This window comes from Choloepus didactylus, chromosome 19 (assembly GCF_015220235.1).
Source record: "Choloepus didactylus isolate mChoDid1 chromosome 19, mChoDid1.pri, whole genome shotgun sequence".
Taxonomy (NCBI): Eukaryota; Metazoa; Chordata; class Mammalia; order Pilosa; family Megalonychidae; genus Choloepus; species Choloepus didactylus.
In genome coordinates, this window is record NC_051325.1 from 49445203 (window position 1) to 49457337 (window position 12135).

Consider the following 12135-nt stretch of genomic DNA (forward strand, 5'->3'; position numbering starts at 1 on the left):
AGGAAGCGGCGCTCGGAGCGGCCTGGGCCCGGCGGAGCCCGGAGGAGCCCGGCCGGCCTCGGTGAGCCGCGGTGGAGGGGTGCCGGGACTCCCGGGGAGCGGCGCGCCCTTGAGTGCACTGCAGGGCCCCGGAGGTAGAGGCGCTAGGCGGGGAGACAGAAGCGGGGAGAGTCCCGGCCCCTGAGGAAGGGCGCAGCGCCCCAGGCTGCTTGGGTCCGGGGAGGACGAGGCCGGTAGGAGTCCCGAGGTACTCAAGACCCCCAGCGGGCGGGGCGGGGCCTCTATTGCGCCCCTCCCTCCTCCGGGCTGGGCTCCGCTCCTCTGCCGCTCGCCGGGAGCGGGGTGGGGGGGATGGGTCCTGCTCGCCGCCCAGGCCAAGGACCCTGCGCCCGGCGCTCCCCCCAGGGTGCCATGGCCTCCCGGTTCCTGCACCGGCTGCGGCACGCCCTGGCCGGCGACGGCCGCGGGGAGGCAGCGGCCGACCCCGAGGCCGAGCAGTTCCCGGAGAGTTCGGAGCTGGAGGACGACGACGCCGAGGGCCTGTCCTCCCGCCTCAGCGGCACCCTCAGCTTCACCAGCGCCGAGGACGACGACGACGACGACGAGGACGACGAGGAGGAGGAGGACGCCGGCCTCGACTCGCTGCCCTCCGGGGACTGTGCGTCGGGTGAAGACGCAGGCGAGTGCGGGTAGACGGGGTCCCCTGGAACACTTGGGTGTCGAGTAGGCCTCCATCCCACCTGCTGGGCACTCAGTTGATCCAGCCGAAACTCTACGCTTCTTTAAGTGCCCCAGCCACTTCTGGCCGTGTGACCTTGAGAGAGTCACACCTCTCTGAGCCAAGTTTTCCCTTGCCTCAAGTGAAAAAAAACCCAAAACTCCCATCTGAGGGTTGTTTTAGGGATTAAATGTCCAGGGCCTGGAATACCAGTGGTAATAAGTGCTAGACAGTGTTTGGCACCAGGTCCCTCTTTGGCCCCCAGTTTCCATTTCTGTAAAATGGGGATAACGCCCCCGTCACAGGTCGTGAAAATAAGGAATTCATGGCACGTGGTTACATCGGTCCTGGCCCCAGGTGCTGTGACTTGACTGGTATGTGTGTACTTGCGCAGAAGGGAGTCCCCAGCCTGACGGGCCGCGGGGCAGTCAGCTCCTGGCGCGGCACCTGCAGGATTTCTGGAAGAAGTCCCGGAACACCCTGGTACCCCAGCGGCTACTCTTTGAGGTGACCAGCGCCAACGTAGTCAAGGACCCACCCTCCAAGTACGTGGTGAGTGAGGGTCCAAGAACCCTTAGGCTATGAGCCTGTAAGTCTGGTGTGGCTAAAAGGGAGTAGGAAAGGCTCTAACTTCGGGGGAGGGGATCTCTGGCTGTTCCATTATAAATGGCTGCTCCGTTTTACAGATGGAGAAAATGAGGTCAGAAGGAGAATATAACTTGAGCAAGTCCTCAGACAAATTACTGAGCTTTTCTAAGAATGAGCAAATTGGGGATACTGGACCAGACCACTAGCCTGGTTTTGAGACTGAGAGCTGGTGCATGAGCCAAGAATTTTGCAAATTGTAGCACGATATAGAGGGAAGGTCATTATCTGGGTCAGACTTAAGACCCATGTTTCATGGGTTAGTGGTTTAAGGAAATGGGCTTCGGAGCCAGACCATACTTGATTCAAATCTCATTTATTACCAGTTGCTTCACCTTGGGTGAGTTGTGTGACCTTGATGACCCTCAGTTTCCTCATCTGAACAGTGGGGATAGTTGATAATGGTATCTACTGCAGAGGACTGTGGCAGGTATTAGATGAGACAGCACAGAAATCTTGTAGCATTGTGCCTGACATTCTGAAGTGGTATCTGTATTATAATTTTACTTTGGATTGAAAACAGCTGGCATCTAGGGCCTTTTGTGGCCTCCCTCCAACTCAGGTAAGTCAATTTTTATTCATCCTGTACAGAATAATCTAGCTAGATTTAGGGGATGGGAGTAGGGGGTTGAAGGGAAGAACAACGTGGGGAAGAGGTCTTAGAGTCCGTTTTCCTCACTGTGGAAGGGAACTGACAGAGAATCAGGTCTGCCAGATCTTGTTCCCCACCAGGCCTGCCTCTGACCTCCCTCCTCTTCATCATCCTCCTCCACCTCTGACTCAGCAGGAAGGGGCCTAGAGCCCTGTCCCACATCTGGGCCTCTCCATCCCTCTCTGCTGCTGTTAGTAAACAGGGCCACACCCATGGAGAGACTCCTCCAATTTGAACAGGGGTTGACTGATGCCCAGATGTTGAGTGGCAAAGGTCCCAGAGCTCTGGGGTAGATGGAGGGGGGGGGTGGTCATGCACAGGAACGAGACACCAAGGATCAGCCATAAAGTTGCAGCTTGGAGGCAGGGAGAAATGGGGTGACAAGGTACCTGAATAGGAGGCAAGTGGCAGGATAGAACAGGATCGCCCAGGTATGACCTGGTCCATATATGGGGAAGCAAATCACCTACTCTGCCTATTGAAGACCCTAATCCCCACTTGATGTCTCCTGGGGGTTAAGAGCACAAGCTTTGGAATCAGATCTACCTGAGGTCAAATCCCAGCTGGGCTACTCACCAGCCATGTCACTTAGAGCAAGTTATGAACCCTTTGCCCCCTCTTTGAGCATTTCCTCAGCTGTCAGAGATAAGGACCCTTTCCTTGCAGTGCTGTTGTGATGATTAAATGAAGTGATACATGTAAAATGCTCAGCACAGCAGCTGGCACAGGGTAAGTGCTCGTTAATGGAGCTACTGTCATTACCTATCTTGGTGGGGGTGGGGGTGAGATGTTATAAGGATGAGATCATGGATGTATAATGGGGCTTGGGTTGTTAATTAAAGATAAAAATAAAAGCTAGATATACATAAGGGGCTATTATAGACTAGTGCTTTCTGAAGTGTGTTCTGCAGAAAACTGGTTTCCTAGAATGTTAATAACTATTCCTTGAAGGAAAAAAAAAAAGATTTTGCAGCCATTATGTCTTGGGAATGAAGAGTTGAATGAAAGTAAAGTAGGTTTCTTTATTGTGAGACTTTCAAATCCTTTATATTAACATACACTGTGAATCTTTAAGAGGATAAGGTAGACAAATCTAACTGAACAAGGGTGGCAGTAACACTGGCAGTTCCACAGAACAAACTGGAGAGAAAAATCTGGGTTTGGTGTCAGCATGCTTTTAACACCTAACATTTGCTAAGTCCCCTTTAAATCTGTTGACTCAACATTATTGTGGATTAATCCATATTCAGGTTTTCAGGCTTAGGGGGAAACTTAGGTCATCTTGTCCAGTGTTTCCCAAACCTCAATCATTCCAGTACCACCTTCACGATTCTTGTAACTAAACATCACTTATACCATTACTTGCTTAATGGTTTTTCAATAAATAAACCTGCTTTTTTCCCCTTAAATTTATTTCAAAAGACAACTTTATAGCACTACCATGTGTGGAAAACCTCACTTGCTTTAAAGAGAAGTTACCCATAAAAATAAAACCATGATGTCATTAAATCCTGCCTAGATGCTATTGACTGAGAAGGCCCCAACCTGAGATTTGCTTTCTGGCTCTTTTCTAAAAACAGAGATCAGAAGTGTTGAAGTGCTGTTTTTAAGAAGAGCACCAAACCACAAGCTTCTCAATAGTAGTCAGGAAGTAAAAGAGAATCAAAGGGAGAATCACCTCCACCTGTGATTCAGGATTAGTTACTCTAGTACTTAATACCTTAAAACCTCAGAGAGCCACACTTGCACACGTGCCACTCTTGAGTAAACACAGACCTGGTCCAAGAGGGGAAATACTCTGCCAGAATCACCCAGAAGGTGGTAGCTCACCTGGGCTGAGGAGCTTGCATCCTAGTCCATTGTCCTTTTCAGTTATTGCTGTTTGGGCTGTCTGAAGACCCTCCTCTGGGTCTGGTTTGGAATAACCTGGTAGGAATGTGGGGGCGTGTGTCCACAGTGGAACGAAGCTCCAAGCTGGTTCTAAAGGTTAGTACAGAGGCCCAGGAGACCAGCCTGGGTTTCAGAGGTGCTCTGAAAGAGCCAAGTGCTCTATGAGGAGCGGGCACTCGCTAGAAGGGGCAAAAGGGGCAGCAGCCCCAGGCACTGAAGCTCATCTTTGTCTTTCTCTCTCTGTGCTGCCTTGGGCCTGGGTCATTTCAGACAAGCCTCAGGTAAGATGGGACTGGACTCCTAGCCACTGCCCCAGCAGCTCCTATCCTCCTGGGCCCAGTTTCAGGGTGAAGGGAAAAGGTGGGAAGTAGAAATGAAAGTGTGTGTGGGGGCAGGGGGGAAGGAGCCTATGGACTACTTGCACCTGTCCTGACACACACCCTCCCTGCAGCTCTACACCCTCGCCGTGATGGGCCCAGGGCCACCAGATCGCCAGCCAACACAGATTTCTCGCCGCTACTCAGACTTTGAGCGGCTGCACCGAAGCCTCCAGAGGCAATTCCGGGGCCCCATGGCTGCCATCTCCTTCCCCCGTAAGCGCCTGCGTCGGAATTTTACTGCCGAGACCATCGCCCGCCGCAGCCGGGCCTTTGAGCAGTTTTTGAGCCACCTGCAGGCAGTGCCTGAGCTGCGCCATGCCCCAGATCTGCAGGACTTCTTCGTGCTGCCTGAGCTGCGGCGGGCGCAGAGCCTCACCTGCACCGGCCTCTACCGGGAGGCTCTGGCACTCTGGGCAAATGCCTGGAAGCTGCAGGCCCAGCTGGGCACCCCCTCATGCCCTGACCGCTCCCTGCTGACACTTGCTGGGCTGGCTGTGTGCCACCAGGAGCTGGAGGATCCTGGGGAAGCCCGGGCATGCTGTGAGAGGGCCCTGCATCTGCTGGGGGACAAGAGCCCCCACCCTTTGCTGGCACCCTTCCTGGAGGCCCATGTCCGGCTCTCCTGGCGCCTGGGCCTGGATAAACGTCAAACAGAGGCCCAGCTCCAGGCCTTGCAGGAGGCAGGCCTCACCCCCATGCCACCCCCCAGTCTCAAAGAGTTGCTTATCAAGGAGGTGCTGGACTAACCTTTGCCTCAACTTAAAGCTACTGTGGGGAAGCGGGCTGCCTCAGGATGGGGGGATGGTCCTGAGGAGAGCATGGACAGCAGCTGGAAGGGTACAGGGGACGCTGGGAGTCCCTAGAAGTTCCAGAAAAGGAGTGTGCAGCAGTCTAAGGAAACTTGCTTCTTCTGTTCATCTGGGCTCAAGGTGAGCTCTGGCTGTAGTTGCCTTGGGATGGGGCAATGAGGAAGTTGGATGCAGCCTCTCCAGCTTAGGAGCAGCTGGGTACTGTGTCCCAGTCAGGGTCAAAGTTCCCTTTTCCATGGCCTCCAAGCCACTGAGGCAGCCTGAGCAAAGGTCAGAGACTCTGCCCCTGGAGTCCTGGAGTTGAGAGATCAAGAGAAGACTGCTGTCTGGCCCAGGGGAATTACAGAGGCCAGCCACTCCAGTAGTAACAATCTCTTTATTGGATGTGTGGGGTAGAAGGCACAGCCCTTGACTGTAACTATTGCCTCTGTAGTGGGAGTAGACAGGAGATCCTTGAAGCTCCAGGCCAAGCTGGTACCTCAGGCTAGAGCTTGCTCTCTGAGACCCGGGGCTTCACTCGGATCACACCCTCCTGGGCACAGGACACAGCCAGGACCCCATCCCGACGCCACAACCGCCCATGGACCAGCCCCCGGGAACCACCTGTTGGGCAAGAAGGGTGATAACTGCTTTCTCTCTGCCTCAGCACAGCCAAACACACTTTGTGAAAATGGCTGGGCCCAGGACAGGGCTGCCGCCTGCAATGGCACTACTAAGTGTTGTGGCCACTCCAAATCCCCAAGTGCCCCTTTATGAGCCCATCATGGTCAGTCACTGGGGGATAACCCCTCCCACAGGAACCCCACTTGACAGTTGATAAGCACCTTCACATATCCACTGGCTTCCTCAAAAAGATCACAGAGGGAGGAGCTCTGAGAACAGTCTCATTCAGTTGCACAGCCAGGCAAATCTGCCCCACCATTGGACGCTTGTGTTTGGAAACCCATCAGTTCCCTTTTTAAATTCAAACCAGGTCCCCCAGGCAGGTAATTCCTGGAAGACATCCCCCACCACCACCTCCAAGGAAAAGAAGGGAACCTGAAGCCATGAGGTTTGGCCACCACATGGAGTTGGATGTTTATGAAGGGAACCACTGGTTTCCCTTAAACAGTTCCAGAGTGGCTCAGGAACTAGGCACTAAGTATCAGGGCCAAACCTGAACCAAGTGTCCTGAGTTCAAGGTTATTAATCTCGTGTGTTGAGGCTGTTGATACTTGAGAGTATCCCTTGAGTATGAAGAGTCCCTTAAGTTTGGTTCCTGTTTTATAAAGCAGAGCTTTTTTTCTTCATTTGAAATGTATCTCCTTGGAAAGGAACCCAGGGTTCTGAGACTAGACACTGATGAATGAATTTGGGTTTCTCTCTATTCCACACAAGGATGTTCACGTGGGAGCCTTAGAGACAACTGAGTGTCCTGACCCCCAACCAGGTTAATCACAGAATCAGTTAGGGAGCTTTTTAAAAATAGTTTTCTGGGCCTCAAGATCTGCTGAGTTAGAATCTGGGGAGTGGAATATGAGACCATATTTTGAAGAAAGTTCCCTGAAGTGGTAGTCTGGTGGGCCATCAGGTTTAGAGACCACTACTCTAATGCCATCCCCCATTTGTTCAGATGGGAAAACTGAGGCTCAGAGAGGAGAGTGGATTTGCCCAAGATCATACAGAGAATCAAGTAGTTCTGAAACTAGCACTGCTCTCCGAGAGAAAGTGAAACATTCCCTTGACTTTCCCAGCATGATATAGGGATTTGGAGCTGAAAAGGTATTCCTTCATAGACAGTCCCACCTTGTGATTTTGAAGATGAGGATGCCAAAGCCCAGGGGAGGGGCCGGGAGTGACCTGTACAGTGTCCCACAGGAAGTGGGGGGCAGCACTGACCAAGAAGCCATGATTCCTGCCACCCCAGGGTCAGTGCCCTTGCCCCATGTAGTCCCACACTCACCAGCCCAGGGGCTCTCGCACTCATAGAGCATCCAGTGGTCAGCTCGGAAGGGGGCGTGGAACCACATGGAGTGGTCCAGTGAGACCATGAAGCACACCTTATGCTGGTGGTGGTGGGGCAGCAGGGCGGTGCCCAGGAAGGCATAGTCCGAGATATAGGCAGCCACACAGCAGTGCATCTTGATGTCGCCCTCCCCTGCAACAGGTCCCAGCCCCATCAGCCTCAGGCTCCTGAGCTTTGTGGTTCAGGACCTGCAGGGTGATGGGGGAGAAAGGGGCTTCCAAGTACAGATGTGCAGGCTTTTTGCTGTACGAGGGCACTTGGCTCAAGGTGTATGTGTGTATGGCAGGGAAGGGAGGTGGGGGTGGGAGTGGGGGCTGAGTGAGGACTGATATCCAGTCTCCACTCAAGCCTCCCACCCTGGTCCCTGGAACGGGGGCCTTTTTCCAGTTTGCACAAAGGCACCTTATGGTTAGCAGTGCTTTGCCTTCCCCAGAAAAGGCTTACACTGGGATTGTTGTCTTCTCACATTCTTCCCATGCAAGGGGCTGAGAGAGGCCCTGGTGAGAAGCTTCCTCAACATGCAGATAAGGAAGCAAAACCAGAGGCGAAAAGTAACAATGCCCAAGGTCACACAGGACAAATGAGTAGCAGGCCTAGACCCCTAGGGAGTGTCTTCCTCCAGCTCAGGAAGTCCTCTTACCAATGTGACCCCGGGCGCGCACCCAGAACATCTGTTTTGGCTCCATCCTCTGCAGCTGGCTCAGGGTGGGTGGGTTTAGTGGCTTGATCTCAATGGGTACCTCCTGGGCAGTAATTCGGTTCAGCCCCACTCGGTATTTCTCTTGGAGATTAGGGTCCCTGAAAATAAAGGGCAGAGGGACTGGGGGAGACTCCAAAACAGGAGAGCCTCTCATCTGAGCTGACCCCTTTTGTTCCTCCACAGGAACTCCTGACTTATCCCCGAAGCTCCCCAACACTCCTGGCAGGCAGAATAGCACAGTGTTTGAATCCCTTCTTTGACACTTAATGACCCATGTGACCTTATCCAAGTTAGTACTTTCTCTCTGAGTCTATTTTCCCATCTGCAAAATGTGGATAATGATAGAAACCTACCTCATAGCAAACATTATAGACAAGGTAATGCATATAAAGCTGACACATAGTAATAAGGCAAACCCTATGCCCTTGTTCTAAGCATTTCACATATGCTCATTCGTTCCACTCGAGAACCCTGTGTGATAGGTGCTATCATCTCCCGTTTGATAAATGAAATAAGCACGGTGAGGCTAAGGAGCTTGTTCAGTAAGTGGAGAAGGCAGGATTTGGACCCAGGCTGTCTGGCTTCACAGTTCATACTCTTAACCACTTTTTTAGTATTCTCCATATTCAGGGAATATGGACTGAGTTACCTAACCCTAAGCAGCTGAGAGAACAGTCTCCCCAGGAGGGAGGAGCCCATTTCCAGGGAAGCCCCTTCCCCGTGGAAACAACCACTCCCAGCTCTTCATGGATGCTGCCATTTTCATCCTGATCCTCTTGGTCATTATCTAATAGAACTTTCTGTGATGATGGAATGTTCTAATGTGCACTGTCCGCTATGGTAGCTACTGGCCACACATTGCTATTGGGCGCTTGAAATATGGCCAGTGCAACAGAGGAACTGTTAATTCTATTTAATTTTAATTAAATTTATATAGCCAAATGTGTCTAGAGGCTACTGTATTGAACAGTGCAGTTCTATACCCAGGGCAAAGGCAGCAACTAATCAGAACAGATACGGGCCATAGCCCTGCACCAGGACCCTAGAAGACCCCCACTCTAAGCTGCTGGATAACGAGTGACTCAGAGGAAGGAGATGGGATCCCTTAGGGGGCTGGAGAGGTGGCTATTTACCAAGTGGTTACAGGAGTTTACAAGCAGTAAAGCTGTAGCAGGGTCTGTACTTGCTGGATATAAATCCTGCATTTTACATCATGATCCAATATGGCCATACACACATACACACACACACCAGAAACACAACTGAAAGTAAAATTTCACAAAAGCATTCTTATCCTTACTGCATACAATACACTCCAATATACTCCAAGATCATCTTTTCTATTCTGTATTTTTAAAATGCTGGTCAAGATCCACTAAAGGATTCCATGACTAATGGGTGGCGACCACAGTTTGGAATTACTTCCCTGGAGCTTCCAGGTCACTCACCTTAAATACTGGTTAATGAGGGCCTCATAGTCAAGCAGCTCTTCTGGTGGGGGCACAGTGGGCATGGAGAACTGGTGCTGCATGGGGCTGGGCTGGGCCTGCTGGAAGGAGGCCTGACAGATGAAGATGGGCTTACCATGTTGCACAGCCTTCACGGAGCGCACCGAGAAGCTCACCCCTGTTCGTGTCCGCTCCACCTGGTACAGCACTGGTAACTTTGGGTCCCCTGCAGAGAGCACAAGGGACACAGTGAGCCCCTAAGTTAGCCCCATAGGCCAGAAAGGTACCTCTGCCACTCATCTTCCATTCCCTTCTCTAGTTCAGTAGATACTGGGCATACAGAACACCAAGCTCTGTCTTCTCTCAGTGTGGTTGGAGCTCCTCTGTCAGCAGCACAGAACAATGAACATTGCCTGATTCCCTGCATTTATATCCCAGCTCTGCCACTCACCAGCTCTGTGACCTTGGGAAAGTCACTCAACCTCTGAGCAGTTTATTCATCTATAAAATGGGAATCATCATATGTTCATACCTCACAAGACTTTTGCAAGAATTAAATGAGTTCACAGTGGTAAAGGGTTCAGAATAATAGCTGACACATTGTGAGTGTTCTGTAAGTATCTGTTAAATAAAGTAAATACTCGGAGCCTTTGTCTTATTAAGTCCAGAACCATTCCTTTATATCAGGGATCAGCAAATTACAACCCCTGGGCCAAGTCCTGCTTGCTGCCAGCTTTTGTAACAACAACAACAACAAAAATTTTGGAACACAGCCATGATCATCTGTTTATGTATTACCTAGGGCCCCTTTCACGCTACAACAGCAAGGTTTGAGCAGTCACGATAGAGAACGTATGGCCGGCAAAACCTAAAGTATTTACCATCCGGCCCTTCATCGAGTTTGCTGGCCCCTGCTCTAGATTCTCTAAGCTCTAAACCTGTACCAAGTCAGATGACTCCTCTATTACATTCTTTTACCTCCCCAAAGAAATTCCTTTTAAAACCCCAGCTGATTAACGTTCTTCCTTGACTTTAGAAATAGAAATATGTGATAAATAGCCAAGGACCCCTATCCCACAGCATTTCTTATTAAAAAATATCATTGAAACATCACCGTTGGTTATAATATTTAATGTATTTGATAGAGGCTCACATCACAAACTGATAAGAGAGCTTCCTTTTTTGCCTTGCTGCCAGGAAGCTAAGAACTAAATTTTGTATAAAATTACAACAATATGTCTTAGCCTAGTTTTCTGGTACAGTCATTTGCTCAAATCCCATTACTACTAGCCTGATGTACTTTAATTTTTAGTAACACTATATTTTAAGCTGTCATGCAGCCTTTCCAGAAGGTGCCAGAGGAACAAATAATTGATGATTAATTCTGAAATGGAAGCTTGGGCATGGCTCATTTGGGCATGGCTCATTTCATGCTTCCCCCAGGACAGAGAATTTCCAAGGAAGAGGATCTCCTCCACGGAAAAGGATTTTCCCCCAACACCTGGGTGAAAGAGAAAGCAGCAGTCCACAAACACAGGCTCTGCCTCCCTAAGCAGCTGTAGGAACTGCCACGAAACCTCTTTGGGCCCCAGTTTCCTTATACATAGACTGGTGGCAGGAGTGCCCACATGTGCCGGTTTGGATGTATTATGTACCCCTCAAATACCATGTTCTGTGATGCAATCTTGTGGGGGCAGATGTATTAGTGTTGATTAGGTGGGAACCTATTGATTGTTTCCATGGAGATGTGCTCACTCAACTGTGGGCAAGACCTTTGATTGGATAATTTCCATGGAGGTGTTACCCCACCAATTCAGGGTGGAGCCATATAAAAGAGCTGATAAACAGAAGGAACTCAGCGCTGCAGCAGCTTACAGAGACATTTTGAAAATGGCCGTTGAAAGCTGACACTGACATTTTGGAGAATGTCATTTTGAAACGCAACCTGGGAGCAAGCAGATGCTAGCCACGTGCCTTCCCAGCTAACAACGGTTTTCCGGATCATCAATGGCCTTTCTCCAATGAAGGTACCTTATTGTTGATGCCTTACCTTGGACCTTTACGGCCTTAAGATTATAACTTTGTAACCAAATAAACCCCCTTTATAAAAGCCAACCTATTACTGGTATTTTGCATAACAGCAGCATTAGCAAACCAGAACACCACCCCTCATGTTTATTTCTGTGATAATGTACATAGGTGTGCTCTGTAATGTACAAATTTTAATTATTTCCATAAGTTCATCATAAAAAATTATTATTTATGGAAAAATCTGCAATGTGCCAGGCCCTGTGCTAGATGCTTTAACTGCAAGGACTCATATAATTATTGTATTACAGAATGAAGACATAGATTCACCCTCACAAAACAGGTCTTTTGCTAGGCCAGAAGTCTTACATCAACAAAAGGCCAACACATTCGCAGCTTATAACTAAGTTGGAAAATAAAGTAAACATCTGCTTCCAACTAGAATACAGGTAAGAGTTGGGCTGGGCATTGGGTAACTACTGAAATAATTTACCATAAGTTAGCAATGACTTCCAGGCAATACAAGGATGGGGAGAGAGGGGCATGGCCATGTTGTAAGAAAAATATAACATTTTATATCTGTAAAATGATGAAGGGGGAAATCCACTTTTTTTTTTTTTTTTTTTTTTTAGTTTTCTTGCTACAAATCTCAAAATATAAAATTCCACAAAATCCTCTCTGCTGGTGGAAGTACAGAGAAGTCAATGACTCTTAAAATGGGCACTCACCCTAGGGAGGATCTAGCATGGTGCTTGACACCTGACGGTATGTAAAAAATGAAGAACAAAAGACCACAAGGAGCAAATGAATAACATATCTTTTTGGGCCAGATGACAAGCACCCAGTGAGTCTCAGCAGGT

The 12135-nt window shown here is 49.7% G+C and overlaps 2 protein-coding genes across 8 annotated transcripts in view; one reads left to right on the forward strand and one right to left on the reverse strand.

Moving 5' to 3' along the window:
- SNX21 (sorting nexin family member 21) lies at positions 1-6383 on the forward strand. Of its 7 annotated transcripts, none has more exons than XM_037812300.1 (4): positions 1-61; positions 406-679; positions 1113-1270; positions 4357-6383. In XM_037812300.1, exons 2-4 carry the CDS (start codon positions 412-414, stop codon positions 5029-5031), a joined length of 1101 nt encoding a protein of 366 aa, XP_037668228.1. In that variant the 5' UTR covers positions 1-61; positions 406-411; the 3' UTR covers positions 5032-6383. The 7 variants fall into 7 exon arrangements, with proteins under 7 accessions (XP_037668228.1, XP_037668230.1, XP_037668229.1 ...); XM_037812302.1 differs by lacking the exon at positions 1-61 and adding an exon at positions 118-134; XM_037812301.1 differs by lacking the exon at positions 1-61 and adding an exon at positions 183-247.
- Positions 3018-12135, reverse strand: part of ACOT8 (acyl-CoA thioesterase 8) — a 10884-nt gene continuing 1766 nt past the window's right edge. The window contains exons 3-6 of the mRNA XM_037812306.1: positions 9248-9473; positions 7740-7897; positions 7037-7231; positions 3018-5697 (exon numbers count right to left, since the gene is read on the reverse strand). Coding sequence (XP_037668234.1) covers positions 5579-5697; positions 7037-7231; positions 7740-7897; positions 9248-9473 — 698 coding nt within the window. The 3' untranslated portion in view covers positions 3018-5578. The remainder of the gene's footprint in view (positions 5698-7036; positions 7232-7739; positions 7898-9247; positions 9474-12135) is intronic.